The sequence below is a fragment of the Fundulus heteroclitus genome, chromosome 23 (genome assembly GCF_011125445.2).
Source record: "Fundulus heteroclitus isolate FHET01 chromosome 23, MU-UCD_Fhet_4.1, whole genome shotgun sequence".
NCBI lineage: Eukaryota > Metazoa > Chordata > Actinopteri > Cyprinodontiformes > Fundulidae > Fundulus > Fundulus heteroclitus.
In genome coordinates, this window is record NC_046383.1 from 32973379 (window position 1) to 32994678 (window position 21300).

Sequence of the window (21300 nt, forward strand, 5' to 3'; positions counted from 1 at the left end):
TTGGTAACTTAAGATGGTAGAGGGTATGGACGAAGTTATGTTGGGAGCGTATCTGGGTCATGTGGCCATTGGCTTCATAACTTTCTCTTAAGTTACACAAAATACCATTAATCCACATTGTTTCCTGCTATTCATGCGGTACAAATGCTTGTGGCACTATAGGACGGAACGAAACTAAACCAAACGTTATGGTCAAACAAAGCGTAGTTTGTTTAACTGAGAGACGACTTCTTTCAGCTGTATTGACGTAACCCTGGTGAAGTTGCTTCAAGTGTAATGCTCTGTAGTGCAACACTTTGCTCATTCTGAATCCCTTGGCTCACTGCTGTCCTTTATTGCAGCCATGATTACGAATTCACCATCCAGTCTTTTTTTTTTTTTTTTTTAGGCTACCTTTTAAAGTGAAGTCTTATCCCTTCTGCCACAATAGCTGATGGGTGCTTTCGCATTCTGTACTGTAGCCATGCGCTGACCTTTTCATTTGCACTTGTGGCTATTTGCCCTCTCTTCTTAGAAAAACAGTTGGTTCAGATTGAATTCACAGACCTGGAATGAACCGAGTAAAAAAGCCACCCCCATAAAAACTGTAATGCAAATGAAACGGAGTGTAGCTGCGTTTTTTACTGCTGCTCCAGCGCCTGATCATTCTGTGCTGCGGCCATTTAGAAGAAAGCAATTTCAGCTTTAATTTCAGATCCGATGATGAATGAATGCGGTTTAGTCCGTCAGCTTTTGCAGTTTGCAGCATTTGGTTTCATAGAGAGGGATCTGAGTGAATCTAGGATCATAAGAAGGCCTCTGATTTGTCACAGTTGGGGGAGATGAAGCACTTTTGTGTGGTTTTTATATTCATATTTTTATTTCTTATTTAACACCTCCAAAGCATAATGTTTGTCAGTGTGTTATAGAGCCTCTCGGAAAGAAACGCTGCCAGTGCCTACCTCTCTGGCACTGGCGGTTCTCTTTTCAAACTATTAAAAACCTCTGAATTTCATCTTTAAAAGATGGCGCGAGTTTTGTCTCGCGCCTTTTTGAAAAAAATTCCCTGGCAATCACGCACGCCATTTGTCTGCTTGAAATGAAATCCTTACTGAAGATGAAAAGTAAAAAAATAATACAAATCTCAAAACATGGCAGCACTCAACATCTATTCGATGCCAATTTCACCTCCTCCAAATATTTTCAATCTGTTGTCCTCTGGTGATTTTTCATTTCGACTTCTACATTCCTTTGTCTTTCGTACATGTGCTTCAATGGAAAAAAACAAACCGTGGACATGGGGTTTCAAATTTAAAACTACCATTATGTATCTATATATACACCTTGCTAATAAATGTTTGTTACAGAGGGGTTCCGGGGGCTGTGTAAATGTCTTGGATGTCCAGGCTGTGCGTAAAGCAGCAGCTCCCTGGCCGTCCCCCTGAGCTTCACGGCTGTATTTTGTGAGGTAGTGAAGATGTCTGAGTCAGTGCGGCTGCAGCCCTCCTCCTTTCTGCCGCCTGCGTTCCTGTCAGCTTAAATTTCTGCTCCGCTGGTTCCATCAGATCAATATTTATCATCACAAGCAGTGATCTCTGACCACAATCGAATTGATTTAATTACAATTACATTACTGCTTACCTGCTGTTCTTCTCCCCTCCCCTCCCCTCCCTCCGCCAGGCCCTCCTCTTCTCACTCCATCTCGCCCTGCTCCTGTTCGCCGATCTGCTCCGTCTTTGTCTCACGCTCATCATCTATCATTATATTTTATACACTGGTAATTGCATTACCGCTGTGGGCTCATACTCTGGCAGGTCACACTGACTTTCTGTTAACAGTGGCGATATACAATCACATTAGAGTGGGAGACTGTGTGTGTGTGTGTGTGTGTGTGTGTGTGTGTGTGTGTGTCTGGAAAGTGCTTAGCTCAGCTGCGTTGAGACTAGGCTTCGTCTCAGAGGTGTTTGTGTTTACTGTGTGTGGAAAAATCCAGGAATAGTAAACAGCCTCCCAAGGATCTAAATAAGTGGATTTGAAGAGTACTCTGTCACAGTGGTGTGTTTTTTTCCCCCCTCCGTTGCAACTTTGGACTAGTCAGCTAATTAGATGCTGCTACACATTAAGCAGCACGTGAAAGTTGAAAATGGTCACCGTGGTGCGGTCTGCGCCGGTCAGTAGCCAGGCGCTTTCTTAATTGTGCTCAGTCGTATTTCCTGCGGTCTAACACTGCGGTGGCGTGCTCTTTTCTATCACTTAAACATGAAAGAGGATTTCAGACCATGCCATATCAAACTAGGGCACACTCAGAGCACGGGCCCTTGCTACAGGGCAGTCGAGTCCTGTTCATGAATATCTGAATAGTCTCCTTCCTGAAATTTAAGCCAGTCTTCCTTTTGTCCTCGTTGCCGATTTTTGATTGGATTTTTGGAGTCAGGAGCGGTAAAGTTACCAAGCAAGAACTCTGGCTTTGGACCGTTCCAGTTAACCCTAATATGAGGTGGCACGATTAAAAAAAATGAGGTAAACAGGTAAATTAATGAAAACCGGTAAATAAGATTTTGAACCCCGTGGTGGAATCAGACATTTATGCAAGCCTTCCTTCAGGGGTCTGTGTACTAATAAAGGAAATGCTCTCTGGTCTCTAAGGAACGTGCCTTTACTACTTTGATGTTGTCTATCCCTGTGCAAAAGAGCCTGTGACGCGTCAGAATCTTAAATTATATTTCCCCATTCTAGAGCTTTAAACTGAAAAAGGCATCTACCAGATATGTAATCGATGTAGGCCAGTCAACGCAAAGTAACCTGGTTGTAATTTAGAACTTCACAATACCAACTGAGCCACCTGGACGCTGAGATAATCTATGAGCATTTATTCCAGTATAATAGAAAGTGTGTGCCTTTGAATTCAGTTGTTTGATTATTTAAATATATTATTATTGCTAATCTTTAGTGCACCTCTGTACTTCTATTAGCCTGTCACGGTGCTGCTGGCACACACATAATTTCCCACACAGGGAAAACATAAAGGACTGTTTTTATTTAAGTGTAACATAACATAGATGTGTTCCGTACAAAAATAATCTTTCTGAGCAGAAAGAGATCAGGTTCATACTAATGTCATCAGAAGCGTCTTTGGTGGACAACTACAGTCAGCAGGGAAGGTTGCTGCGGGTTCCGACTAATTTCCGCACTAGTCGTTGGCTTTGGCGCAGATCCACTGATTGCTAATGTTAATTCTCATCATAGTTTGCCACTAATTCCTTTACAACTAAGCGGAGGAGAAATGGAAGAGGACGGAGCACTGCGTGGTGTGGACTACGACACTGAGGATCGACTTAGCATTAGCAAGCAGACTATCTGTAAGGAGCTCATGTTTAAACAGAGTTGGCTTTGTTGTTTCTGGGAGGTTTACTACTTCACTGCTGCAGATGTAGGAGCTTTACCCATCTTTTTGATTTGCCCGCAATCATCACTCTCAGTTGTTGGCACCCGGCATCCTCCTGCGTGTCGGCTTTTACTGTCCCCCCTGCCTCATAGACAAAGCACCTCCAAACAACACTTTTTAAAGGCGTTTGCCTTTAAAAAAAAAAAGGCTCCCAAAGGCACTTATCTGGACGTGCTTTCCGTGTTAGCAGAGTTTTAAATTGTTTTATTTTTAGGCCTACAAAATACTTGACACAGAGGCCCATTTCTGTTAGCCACTGGTCAATGGGCCGCATGAGGTATTTCTCTCACAACAATGCTAAGTGAACACAATGCTAAGGAAGGTAAGAAAAAAATAAGACCTTTTCAAAGCCCTCTTCTAGGAAAGTGCAGAAAATCTTGCATCTTGGAATCACAAAGTCTTTCATTTTCAGGAGTGATTACAGAAGGAAAAAATACTTGTTCTGTTCTGCCATCACAAATATGAAGGTGTCTTTGTTGAACTTCACTGGGATTTTAACTAAATGTGTACCATGATTAAGACTAAGATTGAAGAAATAAGTGCGCTGCATCATCTGTTGAGGGACATTATGTTGACCCCTGCCAGAAACCCAAACATGGGTTCTTTCACCAGGAGAATGGTCCAAAACACGAGCTAATCATCACCAAAACTGTTCACCGGAGGAATCGCCTTTCATGGCCATTTAAGGCTGTAGACCTAAATCCCACAGAAGACCCAGCGAGGTGAGCTGAAGAGAATAGAGCATAAAAGAGGCCGTAGGAGGGATTGTGCGAAGTGGAATGGCCAAAGATTCATCTCTCTCTCTCTCTCTCTCTCTCTCTCTAGAAGCTCCCACCTTGTGAAATGTCATAGAAGACTGAGTGTTCTCACTCTGGCAAACCCTTGATTGACAGCAGGGGTGCCACGCTAGGATTAAAGCACCGCTGGGAGAAAGGAGACAGCCGTCATGTTTTCTACGGAGTCCATGAGTAGCAGTGGAGGTTAGGGGAAAGGGTTCTAGTAGGAGAAGCAGTAAATAATGCTGTTTAAGTATCTAAGTTTGCTTTGCCTCTACAGCACCTGAGATGTAATTAATCTAGTCCGACGCACCGTGGTCTTCTCCGGCTCAGACGTCTCTGACGACTCGGCACACACGGACCCAGAAAGCAGCCGTTTAGAAGCTTGGATGATGGGATGCGTTTGCCTGTCAATGTGAAACGGGTTTAATCAGGAGGCGTTCGGTTAGAACAGACAAGTCGGTGTCTTGTTAGTGCGTCTGTAGCTGTGGAACCAGAGAGCGGACGGGGGAACTGGGATTTTAGCCGACTCCCGGCGTAGAACGAGGGGAGTGGCAATTTATTAAATCTGCCACTCTGCCCGTCAGCAGAGAGAATTAATTTCTGAGAGGGTTCCTTTTAATGAATCCGACTGCCTACAATCAAATCTTTGGCAGGTTTTTATAGTGAGAAAAAGACGCGTAATGAATATAAAACGGAAGCAAGCTCCTTTAAAAAAAATAATCATGTTACAGTTGGTTCTTCGGCATTATTTTGCTTTTGTTGTTGAGAGTACTGACTTTATTTTGAGACCATCTTATGTGAAACAGGGTTGCTTTTTAACACTTGATGAAAATCATTGTATTAATTGCATCTACAGCTGCAAATAAAGAAAACGGCTGTGTTTTGGACATGGGTCTTTGCTACATGTCTGAACGCTGCTGGGGGTTAGACACTTTAAGCACGCTTTATTTTTTCCATGACCACAAAAAAATAGCTTTTCCCCGTGCGCTAAAATATATTGAATTCATAATACTTTTGAGTGGTTATATTTTTTTGCAGCCACATTGTGTAGATGTAAAGTGCAATTTTTTTGTCTTGACCATATCCTTGTAAGATGCTGTTGAGACCGTACCTTGGGACAGTTGTTTGTCCAAGTACCTGCAGATGAGTCATATTTCAGTCACTCCTCAAACCACTCCTTGCAAATCTCCCCCATGTTCTCAAATGGATTTTGCTTGACAATCCGGTCAAAGCTGTGGCTCTTGCTGGTGCACCCTTTCCTAGCACACTTTTTCCTTCCCCTCAACTTTCTCTGAACGTGCTATCATTTCTTTTCCTCACCACTCTAATTTCCTGTGATGGGGAATTCATTATCTTTTTGCAATGATCATCAAAACCGCAAGAAAAAAAAGCTTGAAGAATTGCGCGGCATAATGAATCCATATAGTAGGAGTTTCAATCTGCGAGAACAGGGACAAGGGTATTGCATTTTTTTCACATTTAGGTTTTTGAGCTTTAGTCGTACAGCCCTGTGCATTCCCACATGTAACCAAGTTTGAAAGATTTTGAAAGCTTCTGCTTGAGGAACTTATTTTTTTTTTTTTTTAAAGATAAATGAACAGAGCTTGTAGTTCTAGATCTTGATGTTAAGCTTTAAACTCCTCTTAGATTTTTGCTGATGGGTCTTGTAATAAATTCACTGTCAAAGCGATAGCTACGATAGCGTGATAGACACGGACACAGAAAGCCGACTCTTCAAGGCCAGTCTGGCAGCAGAATTACAACTGATTTGTTTGTAGAACCGCTTTTTACACCAAGTCTAACAAGCATTCGTTTAAAAGATCCAAAGTGCGGTTTCTTTTTTCAGCGAGTCTGTAAGAATATAAAAGTTGTAAATGTTTGATAAGATTTTTTTTTTACAAGTTAGAGCTCTCTCTGTGTTTTCGAGGCTGCTCACAAAGCCGTCTTGATCACAGCACCAGTCCACATTCAGCAGTCGATAACGGCGGCGCACGTCAGCGAGTCCCAGCGCCCGGGCTCTATTAGCAGAGAAACATCACACAGAATAAATTCAGTCTACTCTGGAGAAGTGAATTTAGAGGTGCAGTTATACTGAACTTCAATAATTACATTCAGCACACTCGCTGCAAAAGTGATGTTAAAACAGACGTGATCTTCGGTACATTCTCAAACCTTGCCTTTCGTTCTTTCTTCCCATCCAGGTCATTGGGATGTTTTAGCCAGGCCTATAAGGTTTTTGCTGGGAAGAAAATGAGTCAAATTTGCAACGCTTCTCTTTAGTCCAGGTTTGTGGAGAAAACAGGAGACGGTTGTCACGTGGGAAACACAACCAGTACAAAATTCTCCAACTCCTTCAGCGTTACTGTCCGCCTTGTGGCAGCCTCCTTCACCACTTTTTACCTTGCCTAGAAATTGATTCAGAAGGAAATGTCAAGTGTTTTCTACACTGAATGATAGGGAATTTATAACAGAGGATTTTTAAATAATCTCTTTCCAGACTAATACCTTTTGTACAATAAAATCTTAATAACACTGATTCTTTCTAACCTCTCTTGAAAGCATGGCTTTAGCTAAAGAACGCAAATGAGCAGTTGTCAGGAGAGCACCTTGTAGGAGGGCTGAAATTCATAGCAAGCGTACACTTGATAGCGAGTGTAAAACGAAGGAGACGAACCTGAATCAAAAAGTGCTTCAGGAAAGCGTCGGTTTTAAGAGTGTGGATGTTAAAACAAAAGTTTTATTTTTAGTTTTCCATCTGTCGTCTGAAATAGGAGAAGGCATGGCGCGACTCCAAACCTACCGAGACATGTCCGCCCACCTAAACTAAGAAGGAGAGAGCGTTAAGCAGAGAAGCAGCCAACAGGGCCCCTGGTAACTGAGGAAGAGGTGAGACCCGAACTGAACATTTCTTGGCCTGCCTGCAGGTTTTGTGGAGGATCACGATCCCAACTGTGAAACCTGGTCACGGCAGCATGATGCTGTGGGGAGGCACAGGGAAGCTGGTCAGGGTTGACGGGGAAGAAGGATGGAGCGAAATACAAGGCACCCCCAGAAGCTGACATACAGGTGCATCTTTTTTTTTTTTTTTTTTTTTTTTTTTTTTTTTTACAGGTGCATCTCAATAATTTGGAATATCAGTAACCCAATTCTCTAAGTGAAACAAATTCTATAGAGTAATGAATCCCAGACTGATGTCTTCGAGCCTTTATTTCCTGAGTATAATTTTCCACTTACAGCTAAAGAAAAGATGATTCAGATTAGAATGAGACATCAGACCAATAAAAAGCATTTTAATACAGAAAATCTGGCCTTCATGAAATAGTATGGTAAATACCTGCTTTTTAAAAACAGGGTATTTTTAATCTGACAAGTCTCATTGGAACACATTGTAATTAACTGAGATGTACCTGTATGGTCCAGTCAAAGTCCAGCTTGGAATAAAATGGAGAATTTCTGATAAAACCTGAAAATTTCTCTTCAGACGTTCTCTACCCAGAATGAACTCGAGTTATTTTGCAAAAAAAATTAAATATAGAAAAAAAAAATCTTTTGAATGAGACCAAAACCTTCACTCGGTGTGCAAAGCTGCTTGATCTCTACCCAAGAATACATGCAGCAGTAATCGCAGTGAAAGGCTTTTCTCTGAAGTATTCACTCATGGAGGCTGAATACAGATTCCTGTCACATTTTTCAGTTGTTTGTCTATCACACCTATTCACAATATAACAAATTGAACTGTGTGATTGTAATTTGATAGAATGTGAGAAACAGTTGTGACATATCACATGCCAATTCAGCATACTGCAATCCTGCAATCACACTTCAACCAGACCTCTTTCTTTCTTTCTTGAATTTTAATGGGAAACTTTATGCAGTAGATTAATCATGCACGGGGAAGTAGCCTAATAGTTACTATGATGTAGAAATAGTTCATTAGTTGAAAATGAGACGACTAGCTTAATTGTGTATGTAAAGGCCTCTCAAAGGCTAATTCATTGAAGAATCTAACTGATTGTTAAATCAGAGAGAGATTAGAGGGTAGCCTGTCTTGTGGTTAGTTTTTTATTTTGTCCTTTCATGAGACTGGTTAGTTCAATTACTTCTCACAGTCTTATGACCGACTTAAAAAAAACAAAAAAACATGGCACGCATCTTAAAAGCTCATGCGAGCAGTGAAAGACATGGCAGACAGCGGGATCACTGGTTCAAACAGGTTTTAATCCATATTTCAGAGACATTAAATATTTAAAAACAATGGAACTGCATCACAACTTTTTGATCATCATCATCACATAGAACAACTTCATTATAAAAAAGAACCATAGAAAAAAAGGCCCAAAAGATAGCACTGGTAGAAAAAGAAAAACAGTGGAGGCTGTGCAACACATTTGAAGCTACAACACAAACCATGTCGGACAGATGTGCTCTCCGTGGTGTTCTGCACAGCTCTTTGTTTAGTTTAGCCAGTGGTTTTTAAGATAAGATCCGCTCAGATCTGTATGGCTGGATCAGAGTCACCATGCTGCTGCTGCAAAACCCCTGGTGGCTGGTCTGGATTATTCAAGTGGAGTCAGAAATGAACTCCGTTCACGTTAGATGGCACGAGTTTGGGTCGCAATCACTAGTTTGTTGGCGCGCAAGTTTGGCCATCAAGTCTGCTGTATATTCTACAGTAAATGGCAAATGGACTGGAAGAAACTTTAGCAGCTTTTATCTATATCGGCACAATAAATATTACATTTTCCACAGTTTAGTTTCACTGCAACAAATGAAATTTAAAATAAAAAAATGGGTTGATTTGATGAGGGCCAGAATCATTTTCAGCATACTTTCATTGGTAAGTTTCATAAGAAACACAAAAATGCTACATAAAGCAATTACCCTGGAACATAAGCGGCAGGTTATTTACTTAAAAGCTGTCCCGAATAGCCAAATCTGGACTGATGGGGAACAAGATGGGAAATTTAGTTCTGTTCCTTTGTTGCCAACACATGATTTTATGCAATTTTCTATAATCTACTCATATTCTTTTGTAAGGAAATGTGGTTCAATACTATATATTTTTTGTATATTTAGTAAGATATTTGGTTTGATCTGTCAAATGACCCAACAAGGGATCAAACTACAAATAATATGACATATAAGCAATTCTTTAATTATTTAACCCTATAAATCATAAAGTATTCAACTATAAATTGAAATCAACTTATATGCAATTTTAACTATATGGGTACAAAATTGTTTGTTTCCAGATACAAAAGGGAAGTAGAAAGGGCCAAAATGCCAGCGAGCAGTTCCTAAATCGGGATACAAATGAACAAAGAACTGAAGTCAACTTGTGTCTCTGCTACAGTCCTACAGAAATATTGTGTTGACCGCTGCATTTTTTTATTTTCTCAGTCAACCTGTGATGTAGCAGGTGTGGAGTCAGTGTGTTAAGCTGTTGTTTCAAAGGCTTCCAGGTCATTCCAACCCTCCCAGTTCACAGATATATGCATCATCGTTTCTCGCCTTTCCAGATTCTTTTGCTGCCTATAAACAGACCTTTTCGTACACACCTCACAACAGCTACCATCACGTATCGGTTGACTTTTCATTGTGCTCTAAGGATTTGTTGAATTATGGAGATGGATGCTCATCAAAGTGACAATTATGTTTGCTCTGATCCTTGTTTGAGCCAGGTGACAAAAAAATATGACCAATTGTGTCCTTCTGTTGGATCTCCTGTCCTATAACTATATTTCCCTAAAGTGGACTTATAGTGAGTAGAGAATAGAAAATCTCTTTAAACTGGGGTTTGTCCACCCCGCTAACCCCCTTGTGAAAATCTCCACTTGTGGCCACACCGGTCCACTTCCTGTTCACTAAAATGTCACAGTAGGAATTTCTTTTTACTGTAGAAGGACTTGACGGGTCCATGTCGTGCTTTGGCTCTCTGGACTCAATATATATATCTTTGTTTTTGACCGTCACGTTATTTTATAATTTGTTTGTTTTATTAAGTTACTGAGGCGGCCGCTCAAAGGGGTCAATAACATTTAATAATAACGTTTCCTTAAATCCAACCAGGATGTGAGGGAACCGAACAGAACACTGATGGAAAACGTAACACCTGAAGCCAACTCAGCACTGGACATGAACCCCAGTGTCCTGAGTGGAAAGCGTAATACAGCTCATTCTCTCTCTAAGGCTATGTTGGGGAGTCTTCCTTATGCTTTGCCTGTGATCTAATGAAATGGAAACTACTATCAGAGAAAGTAGTCACAGCTGGAGAGATCATCAAAATATTAGCGCCTTGACACCATCTGCTATCAACAAGCATTAAACCTTCCATTGTAATTATTGCAAAAATAATGTTTTCTTGTTTCTACTGCCTTTCATAAATATGTTGACAACTGTGATAATGCAACAGGAACTAATGAGATCTGTAATGAGATGCCAACAGTATATAACGGGGCAAGCTGAGCGAGGCTGTCTCCAAAACGTTTTTAGGGAGCACACACAGATATTCCCATCGCATTACATAAACACGAATTTGCTGCTTTAGTTCAACTATTATCATGTGCGCTACGTCACGAACATTTAACGAGGAGCAGTCTTCTCTTCGGGCACCCAGTGCAAAATTTAGGAACTTTTTCTACCCCAGCTAAATAACTTGGACTGAACAAAAATAACATGAGATGCATTTTTCAACCCGACTTAACCAAAAAAAAAAACATTTAACTGGACAGTGTCCGTTTGGATCATTTACTGACGTTACAGGTGACCCCTAAACTTTGTTTTATTTGTTGTCTTTTACAGATTGTTGGCTAACGGTAGCACTCCTGATCTCAGTCTTAGCTCATAAGTGGATTTTGAGCGGGAAAAAGGATTTATTATCCAAACTGATCTTTGACAAACTCTTTCAGATTTTCATATAAACTTCCTTTTTTTTTTTTTTTAAAGAAACACGCTGCTTAAAGAAAACAAAAAAGAGGTCTGGTCTGTTCAGTGGGGGAGGGGGTTGCTAATCACTGTCTGCTGTTTTGGTCTTAATGAAACTAGCAAGCAAATTATTCCAGCTTTCTACTGAATGTACACCTGTTGGGCTGCGTCAGTCCTTTTATCAGCGAGAAAGGCATAAATACGGTTTCTACGCCTCTTCAAGTGTTTCGAGTTGTTCTTGAATGTCCAGACAGCCACCATTAGTTGCGCGAATTCAAAGCAGCTAGATTCAGGCGACGCGAACAATTCACACGTTCAGCAACCTACGCAACACAAAATAGACTGTTTTTCTTTTTTTTTTCTTTTTCTTTTTTTTCTTTTCGTCTTTCTCCAAATGGACACAAGCAATTGTTGGTCTGAGGCTACCGTTTATTGCATGCAATGATTTTTAAAAGTTTCAGGCATTTCAGACAAAACCGAAACTCCGTCAAATCATCAACAGAACAAAATACAGCAACGGATGCTAATTCAACACGTTTAAACACACGCCTTTTTTTTTCTTTTCTCTCCCCCCCATCTTAAAGCCAAAACCTGGCGTCATCATAACGCCAGTAAAAAAGCTTATGGAGACATCTGATTTCACGAAGGAAAAAAAAAAAAAGGAAATCTCATATTTATACCAATATGGTATGGAAAATTATTTAGATTCATTCTTTGTTTTTAAATAAATAGATCAATTCCAACTGGACACAAATAGAGGCACTTGAGTTTCTTTCTTTCTTTTTTTTTTTCACGTCAAAGTAAAAACTACTTCCCACATCCACGTCGTCCTTTCACGCACATTCAGGCATGGTGAAATGTTCCCAAACTGATGAAACTCATGCTGGATGTGCTGGGTTCACGGAAAGCCTTACGAGTGGATTCTAAGCTTTTGTAGCACGGTAAGCAACGGAGGAAAATCACACGGAAACAGTGGGGACTCTTCTTTTGAAAGTACCACAAAGAGTTAAAAATCATTTCAGTTTTGGGGCTGTGTAAATGCAGCCATAGCCTGTGCATGGACACACACGCACACACACACACACACACACATGAATGAGTCACACTCAGTATTCATTCTTTCACATTCACTCATTCAAAAGACACAAAAAAATAATGACCCCCCCCCCCCCAAATACACTGCTTCCAGGTGTCACAATCTGTACAGTATATTACACAAACATCATTATTGTTCAGCAACGATTTTAGATAGACTCGACAATCAGCTGTACACGTATACACACCGACGACACAACACGACGAATGTTGGGAGACGACTAGAAGATGATCCAGCAGATGATCTGATCTCGTTGAGTGCCGCGCAAAGTCGCCGACTCGCTCCGACGTCGGGGGCCAGAGGAGCAGACGTGAGATCTTCCTCGTTCGCTCGCTCCGCACGTGGGTGGGGGCTTAATTGGAGCCAAATCACACTGAGTCTTGTAGTCCCCCCCCCCCCCCTCCCCCCTTTTTGTGAGTGTTTGACACCTTAGTGGGTGGGTTACTATGGGAACTAGAACTGGGCATGAAATTTCACCCAAAAAAAAAAAAAAAAAAAGCCCGTAACCAGCAAAGGAGATGCTGAGTTTGATGGAAGCAAGCCCTCGTTTGGAGGGGCGGGTAAACAGAGAGCTGGTTTTTGTTGCTGTTCACTCCCTAACTTTCTGTTCACCTGGAAGCAGCCTGCTTGACTGGAAAAGATGAACTGAGGGCCCCAACATGTCTGCTCACATCCTCGATCTGGTTGACTGCTAAATTTTAGGGATCGAGGCAAAAACATCGAACGTCTCTGCCGTTGAATCAGGCTTTACATCGTGATGACAGAGGAAGAGGAAGGCATCAGCGTTTTGTTTGGGAGGCCCCTGGAAATAAATGGCACTGTTGGTACTTAGTGACCAACGGGCAAAAAGCCCATCGGTGTCCACTTTGGTCATGAAAAGAAATCACTGCGCTAATCCCGTAGTATTTGATCAATAATGTGAGCGTGCTTTCCAGCAGCAGTGACGTGCACTGAACTATAACAAAACTATAAATGTGTACTGAAGTGGGAATATCCACTGCAGGATTTGACGCAATATTGCAATATTTTAAAGAAGTTCATAAAAGAAGGAAAAGAAAAAAAAGGGCTAATTTAGCTTCTTGTTCGTCCAATAAACCAGCTGATCACCTTGCATTGGTAAACTCTACTGCAGGGCAGCTACTTTTGTGAGATGTGGACGTCAGATGTAAGGCGGTAAAAGATGTCTGACTCCCAACAAGTTTGGCTGATTCCAGACCAGGATGGCTGCTGCTGAGGATGGGGAGGCCGAAGCTAACGGTGAAGAGGAAAAATTATGATCATAAGAAATTCAACAGGTAGGAACGTGTTTATATTTCTGTTAGATTTTTTCTATCTGATTGATTTCCGTGTATATTCGCCACTCACAAAATCAGTGAATGATGTTTTGCAGGCGGATTAGGTTTGAAATGGCGACTGGACAGCAGCACTTCCTGCAGTATGAACTAAGATCACCGTAGTTTACCCAAACAACTGTGCTGTTTCCGACGTGATAAGACGTCTTTTAACATGCTTCTGGGTGAAGCTAACTCTGAACATTGATATCTGCCTGCAAGGCGAAAGTTGCTGACGCAGCAGTTTCCCAGGAAACACGGATGGGACTTGAGAAATCATCTTAATGGAGCGCATCAACGTGGCTCAAAATGATCTTTTAAGATCTATCATCATTAAACCTGTCCGCTCTGGTCCCTTCCATGGTCTGCTTTAACGCCTTTTATTTTTCCCCAGACTTTCCCGAAGTTCTCGCTGTGATCTACATACAGCTCGGACTGTTTGTTTTCGCCATGCAGAAAACTGGCAAAGATCTCGAAAGGAGTTCAGATTAGTAATTCTTTAGAGATAAAAAAAAAAAGATGTTAGAATAAGAAAGAAAAACACAAAAAACAACCCTTAACGTTCCTTATGCCTGATGTGATGTCATCAGAGGAGATTTGGTTTTGAGAGCAAACATTTTATCTTGACTGAATCACTTACAACAAAATGGCAAAACAAATTACATCGTCTTTGTCAAAACTAAAGTCAATTTGATTGATTTTTACTGTAAAATGTGGAGCTTTGAGCCCAATTTAGGAAACAGTGTCATTTACTTCCTTGTCCTTCTCTCATGCTATTACAGATTTATTGTACGCAGTCGGATTTATGCCTTAAGTGCTAAATACTTATTTTGGAATACGTTTACTTTCGCTCTAATTATTGGGGGGGGGGGGGGGATTTTTTTTGGAGTGAAAACAATCTGTCAGCAGTCGTGCTGCAGGCAGAACAGAACATTTGCCTCCAGTCGGGACACAACGGTGGCAGGTTGGGCCTTCAGCTTGTCGTCTTGTTTCGGAGGATCTCTCTTTCTGAGGACTAAAAGTGAAGTAGAGGACTGAGTTCAGCCTGCTTTGATTCTGCCTCAGGGATCACAGCCTGGCCTTTTCCCTCACCAGTGTGGTCCTTATCTGATGGATTGGACTGCTACTTTTCCAGCTGGATCAATATCAGCCTGAGGCTTTAAACCCAGACCCAATCACTGACACGTTTCTGCTCCTCTGCTGGGCTTGATGAGCCTATGTTGAGCTCTTTGGCCACATTTAGCTGCCTTAATCACATCAGCCGCTCACTTATCTGCTAGAAAATGATCCCGTCTTACTAAAAATCACTTTTTACCTTCCGCTCTTCTTTTTTTGTCCATCGCTCTGTTCAAAGGGAGGGTTTTTTTTGGGGGTGTGCTGAGTCTCCTCAGGAGTTTAAGCTACCTGCGCCGGCTCTCTGCTGCAGCCGCTCGAAAAAGCAGCGTCCGCCAAACGTCTGCCTCGCTAATCTGCGTCCCCAGCCCCGGTTCCCGTTAAGCCCTGACTGCCGGGTGAATTTCAGCCCAATTAAGAGACTCAGCCTGCACCGCCGCGTTGGCGCGTGCGGAGCTGGGTCGTTTGAGGGATCGCGGTGGGAAGTGAAGCTTCCTTCTGAGTCTCTCCTCAGCTGTTATCCCAGCTCTAGCTCCCAGGCCCGTTTCTTTTATTTGCTTTTTCACATTTCGTTTTATTTGGGCTTTGCTTCAGTCTTTACAACAGCTGAGCCTCTGTGCGGAGCCAGTGCAGTCCCTGCCTGATGTAGCGCACCAGCCCGGTCATGCTGCTCTGCTGACTTAACGGCTCCATCGCCGAGTCCAGGTCCTGGAAGAAGTCTGCAGGAGAGAAGAAGAGGAGGAGGAGGAGGAGGAGGAGGAGGAGGAAGAGGAGGAGGAGGAGGAGGAGGAAGAGGAGGAGGAGGAGGGAATGGTTCAGCTTCCAGCAACAACCCTACAATTAGAGCTAAAGCCCATTCATGTTTAAATAGCCCAGTTAAAGTCCAAAACCAAACCAATGAAACCAAATCTGACAGAGTACCAGGGTCGCTTAGAGAAATGAAAAATTATTGAAGTATTTTGATTTCTGACCTGTTTTTAAGATTAAACTTCAAATAATAAAAATGGGGAACTGTGAATCAATGATAAAGTCAAAATATTGAGGATAAAGTTGCTATGTTAATTAAATCAAGCTTTATATATAGAGCGCTCTATGCACCCGAAGTGACCAAAAACGTAAAAACGTCAAAATTCAACTTTAACCATTCCACTAAAACACTGGCGTCTCTGGCATGATAAGTTAAGTGAGGCGCAAACACTTGTGATGCATACAACCTGACAAACATACATTTAAACCTGTTAAATTAAACTGATAAATTAGCATAAACCAACACACTAGAAAATCCCTTTTATATAGGCTAAATGTAATTTGATTTTATAGATAAAATTACAAATAAAGGCTCACTCATATTGTTTATTTAGTGAACAGAAAAGCTTCACATCAATCCTTCAATGAGCTGACAAGGACAACCAAAACTAGATTAATCATTGCTTTTAATTTCCATTTTGCTATGTTTTATTTTCTTTGAAACTTCCTACATTTTACTCCAACTGTATGTTTTGCATGCTTTTAATCGGTTTCTAACTTCCAATGTTTCAATCATGTAAAGTACTTTGCATTGTCCTTGCACTGAAATTTGCTATACAAATAAATCTGCCTTGCCTGTATGGTCGCACACTTTCCATCAGAGCGTAAAGGTAACGTGTGCAATTCCAACATTTTGATTGGACGATCAGAGCTTGGGGCCAGAGGATTTGTGCCCCACTGCTGTCTACTGAGAGCGTGTTGGGAATGTGCACTGTGATTTCAGATGTTCATTATTTAAACAAACGTTGGTGGGCCGGCCCCAATATTAAGCCGCCTCAAGAGGATTTAGCCTACTGAGCTTGTCAGTTTTCTGGCAGACTTAGATATAACGAGACACATTTTTCTAACAGAATTTTATTGGTAAGGGAATCGGTGTGTTTTCTTTTACAATATTACTCTATAAATAACAATGCTGTGTAAACGAGGCACTAACTTCATACCAGGGATGCCCATCTCCAGTCCTCTAGAGTTACTGTCTTGCAACGTTTGGACGCGTCTCTTCTGAATCCCGCCTGAATCAGATAAATGTCTCGTGAGCGGCCCCCGCAGAGCTGATTGACTGAAGGCTGAGGACGGATCTCAGCCATTTGATTCAGCTGTGTTGGAGAAGGAATGCATCTAAAAGTTGAAGGACTCTCAAGGCCTGGACTTGGGGGCCCCTGCTTCATACTTAAGAACCAGTTTTATCATTCCTTGTCTTATAGCATGTAAATACCCCGTTGACCCACACTCACAGTCAGCACTTAGGCTCTCGCTATGCATAACAAACCTGGTTGGAAAGGACACGGCAGTTTCAGCGCTCCTCCTTTGGTTCAACATATTATCTCCACTTCATTCTCAACGGTTGGACTTTGGTCTGCAACTAACAGAGTAACTAAAACATTCAAACGATTTTGTCCTCCGAGCGACCCCGATACTTTTCTACGATTCAGAATCTGTGGCACCAGGTTAAAGTCGGTGTTCAGACACTCCTTTCAACCTGACTGAGCCCGATTTATTGAAGAAGGCATGCCGGGCAAATATTTCAGTTTCTAGACGTGCAAAGCTGGTGGAAACAAACCACAAAAGGAAATGAAGATCGCGGGCTTTAAATTTTTTTTTCCCCAAGGCATCGCAACTTTAAACTTGCTCTAATATTAACACGTCTACCAAAGCATTCCTAGGTTTGTTGGGAAGGTAGCCATAAACAGGAAGCCATTTGAATCTTTACTGCTGCTTATTTTAATGATTATTCACTAGTGGTCATCTTTCTTAGTCTGTGCAAACAGATTTCCAATAAAATTGGCAACAAGTTGAAAAAGTTTATCACCATTTCTGGAAAACAGTTTTGCATCTTTGCTATAAATATAAATGTGGCCATTTGTTTTAATCATGCAGTTCTCATTTCAACCTGGCTGCCTCCTTTTTCTTAAATTGATACTCTGGATTTACAGCGTTTCTCCTGCTTCTCTTCTCCCGCTAAGTGAGTGTGACCTAAATTTTAACCAGATCATAAAAGCTTTTCTATTTGCTCATCTAAGCGCCCGCTGTCAGGTGGGAGTTCAGACACCCCAGGAGCGCCGCTTTCCCAACCGCTGCAGAGTTAGAAGCTCTGTACAAGCAGTAAAACACGCTGTGGAGCAAAGTAAAAAAACAAAATAACAAAAAATGAAACAGCAATGGTACATCTCTGCTGTGATGAACCAACGGCAGAAAAGATTTGTCACGTTTTTTTTTTAAGATTCGCAGATGTTAGTGAGCGGATGTGTTAAAGACGGGGGGCCGTCCTGTGGAGTCCTGCGTCTCTGTGCTCCTACCTCTGCTGTCGCCTGCCAGTCTGTCGGCCGTCTCCCAGTGCTCATAGCTCCTCAGGATGTTGTTGGTGATGTTAACATGACTGGCGGCCATGTGGTGGATCCGCTGGGGAATCGCCACGCTACCAGATGACCCTGATGCGCCCCCTCCTCCTCCTCCTGGCGCCCCTCCGCCGCTGGCTGGTGAGGGGCTGAGAGAGAGGGGCGACGGAGTCCCGTTGACCCTGGAAAACACACAGACAGGCGGTAAATCCCAGTGACATCCTGGGAACCGAGCGCGGAGCCTCTTTATGCTGCGGGGGCCTCTGGGTTATGCAAAGAGGAGGGGGAAGAAAGAGGATTTAAGCCCTCCATTGTGTTTAAACTATATTGTACCTCAGTGAGGTTTTATTACAGCTACAGTGCCTCGCAATGGAATCGTCTCTTTACGTTTTTATGCATTTAATTTCACGTGACAGGGCAAAGTAAAGTAACGCATAAATGTGACGTGGAAAGTAAAAGATGCATATTTTTAATATTCAAAAATAACTAAAAAATGTGTTTATTTATGATCAGGGTCCTCATCTGAGTAGGAAAGCAGCAGTTGCTCTCTCAGGTTCATTACAGAGCATCAGGAAGGCCAGGGAACACAGCAGACGGCTCAGGGAGGAGTTTAAAAAAAATGGTTAAATCATAAAGCAATATCCCGAGATTTGTGCATCTAGCAAAGCTTCAATCCGTGATGCAGGAACGGTTAGAGTACGGCCAGCACATCGCTGTCCTGTAGGCCAGGAGCGCATTAAGCAGAGAAGAAGGGCGTAATAATCTGTTGACAAGACGACGATTAATCGTGTGCATTACAAATTTCACCTTTGAGGAAGGTTGTTCAAAAAGAAACCCACAAGACGTCCAGTTTTCAGTTTCCCAGCCACCCAGGGAACAACGTGCTTTGGTCAGACCGGACCAAAGCTTTTTTTTTTTTCAGCATGTAAAAACCTAACTGCAAATTAAAAATGCCCAAAAAACACAGCTGTCCATCTCACCCTTGGTCCTCCATCCTCACAATGTAACAGAGAGGTGACACCATCATGCATGGGAAAGCTTTTGCTCAGGGGAAATGAGAAAGCTGGTCCGAGTTGATTAGAGGATGGATGGCGCTCACAAATCCTGGTAGAAAATCTGTTGGAGACTGTGACCCTGACCACTGAGGCAGAACTACAAACCAAGTGGTTTAGAACTACGGTATCCATGTTTTTTCTACCTGTCGAACATAAACATGCAATACTCTTAATGAAATAAACTAAAGAGTATAATACTTGCAGAAAAGGGCAACCGAAACATTAGAAAAGCTCTTTATGTTTTCTCCTATTAAAGGGAAGGAATCAAGTTATTACATTTTGAGTCCTTTGTTTTTGCTATTTGTTAATCTCAAAATGAATTTTTAGTCAATGTTCAGCAACCAGAGCAGGGAATAGGTCACTCTTTTCTTTAAAAAAAAAAACTTGCTGTATTTAGCCAAAGTTAATGAATGGATGTGCCCAGGTCTGTTTTTGTGGTGAAGTCACTGGATGGTTGCAGTGTCTAAATGGTGACCTTTGGACACCGATAGTTTAGATGAAAGTCTTTCCATGTGCCAGAATGGTCCAGTCAAAGTCAAGACCCTGAACCAATTGAGGATCTATGGCAAGACATGAAAATCGATGATTGCAAACGTTTTCCATCCAGTCTGACTGAGCCTGGGCTGTTTTGGAAAAAAAACAATGGGGAGAAATTTGTGTGCCTGGTTTTGAGAGGCTGACAGAAACAAACCCCAAAAGACTTTTAACTGCATCTGTAGGAATAGTTGGTTCGACAAAACATTTACTTAGAGAAGTTGAATACATAACACTCCTTATTTTCAGATTTTTATTGATCAGCCTTCTTTCCATTTTCAGTCCTGAACTAATCAGTGGCAGTCTATCACATGAAATCTGATTAAATACGCTGAGGCGTGAGATGTCGTAACGTGACAAGATGTGGAAATGTTCAATCAGTAGCTCATCAACAAAAAAAACTAAATTCCCACAGTTCTGTCTTAAAAATGTAAAATCTGTGACAATTTTTTTAAAAATAAATCCAACATGAGTGGATGAATCTTATCTAGTAGTAATCATGATGCTCATTCAGTTACATTTGGCATATCCTCTGGTTGGTTAGCAGCCTCAGCACAGCAGCTTTGTCTTTAGTGGGGGGGGGGGGGTGTCTGCTTTAAATCTATCAGAAGATGGAGAAGGTGGCAGCCGCTCTGATATTCACAGCAAACTAACATCAGACATGTCAGAACAAATCGCTCTTCCTGTGTAGCGCGGCGGGGTGCGGGTCTTTGGCAGTGATGTAACGTCTGTGATGTGGCCTTGACCCTCACTGACCCGCAACTTGCGTCTAATTCGGCACCACCGCTGCGGCGCGCACACACACACACACACACACACACACACACACACACACACACACACACACACACACACGGAGCGAGCTCCGTTCCTGCTGCTGTGCAGCATCAGAGCTGTCCAAAGTCATTAGTTTCACATCCGCGACTCCTGCACGCCTCTCCTCCTCCATCCATCATCACTGCCTCCATCACTCCTCCTCGTCGGACGCTCAGCAGCCCTTCCAGTCTTCTCCTTCTCACATCTACAACAAATCAATCCCTTTATTTGCTTCCTGAGGGGTTTGTTTGAGCAAGTGGCTGTCATGGGCCGCCTCGGAAAGCGGCGGCAGAGCTCCGGTGAATTATAAATTCTCAATTATCGAGGTGAACCGAGGGGCTGATGCTTGTTGGCGTGCGTGGCTACTCACTTTCCGTTGGTCCTCCAAGGAGAGGGGGCTTGATGGGAAGTCTTTGCTGAATTCTGCATGACAAAAACACAATTTTATTAATGCATGATGTTTACGGCTGAGCAGCAGTGGAAAAACAAGTCGGACTCTTAGGAGAAAGCAAAAATGCAACAGATGAAGTGTAGGTAAATGTTGAGTCAGAGAGCATTCGGAAACTGTTTTTTTTTTTTTTTTTATTTTGCCACACAATCATTTAATAATCATTAATAAACTATTAAACCGTGTAATAGTTAAACAACTCATTTAAAATCAGATTGCAAATTATAAAAACGCCCCCAAATATTACATTTATCACAAATATAGAATGAAGTCATAATAATTTAGAAAAGGTAATGCTTGCTTAACCTGTGTATGAAACGGAAATGAAAATATTCTGAAGTTATTTGTACAAAGCGGTCTTTTTGATTTCTTGTCTTTATTCTTAATTTAGGGGTGTAAGAAAATCAGTGAATAGGAA

At 41.9% G+C, this 21300-nt stretch overlaps 1 protein-coding gene across 1 annotated transcript in view; it reads right to left on the reverse strand.

The window, feature by feature from the left end:
- Positions 1 to 8400: 8400 nt before the first annotated feature.
- The window catches only part of aff2 (AF4/FMR2 family, member 2), a 231770-nt gene continuing 218870 nt past the window's right edge, over positions 8401 to 21300 (reverse strand). The window contains exons 24-26 of the mRNA XM_012864607.3: positions 20805 to 20857; positions 17991 to 18211; positions 8401 to 15386 (exon numbers count right to left, since the gene is read on the reverse strand). Of these exons, the coding sequence (XP_012720061.2) occupies positions 15265 to 15386; positions 17991 to 18211; positions 20805 to 20857 (396 nt within the window). The 3' untranslated portion in view covers positions 8401 to 15264. The remainder of the gene's footprint in view (positions 15387 to 17990; positions 18212 to 20804; positions 20858 to 21300) is intronic.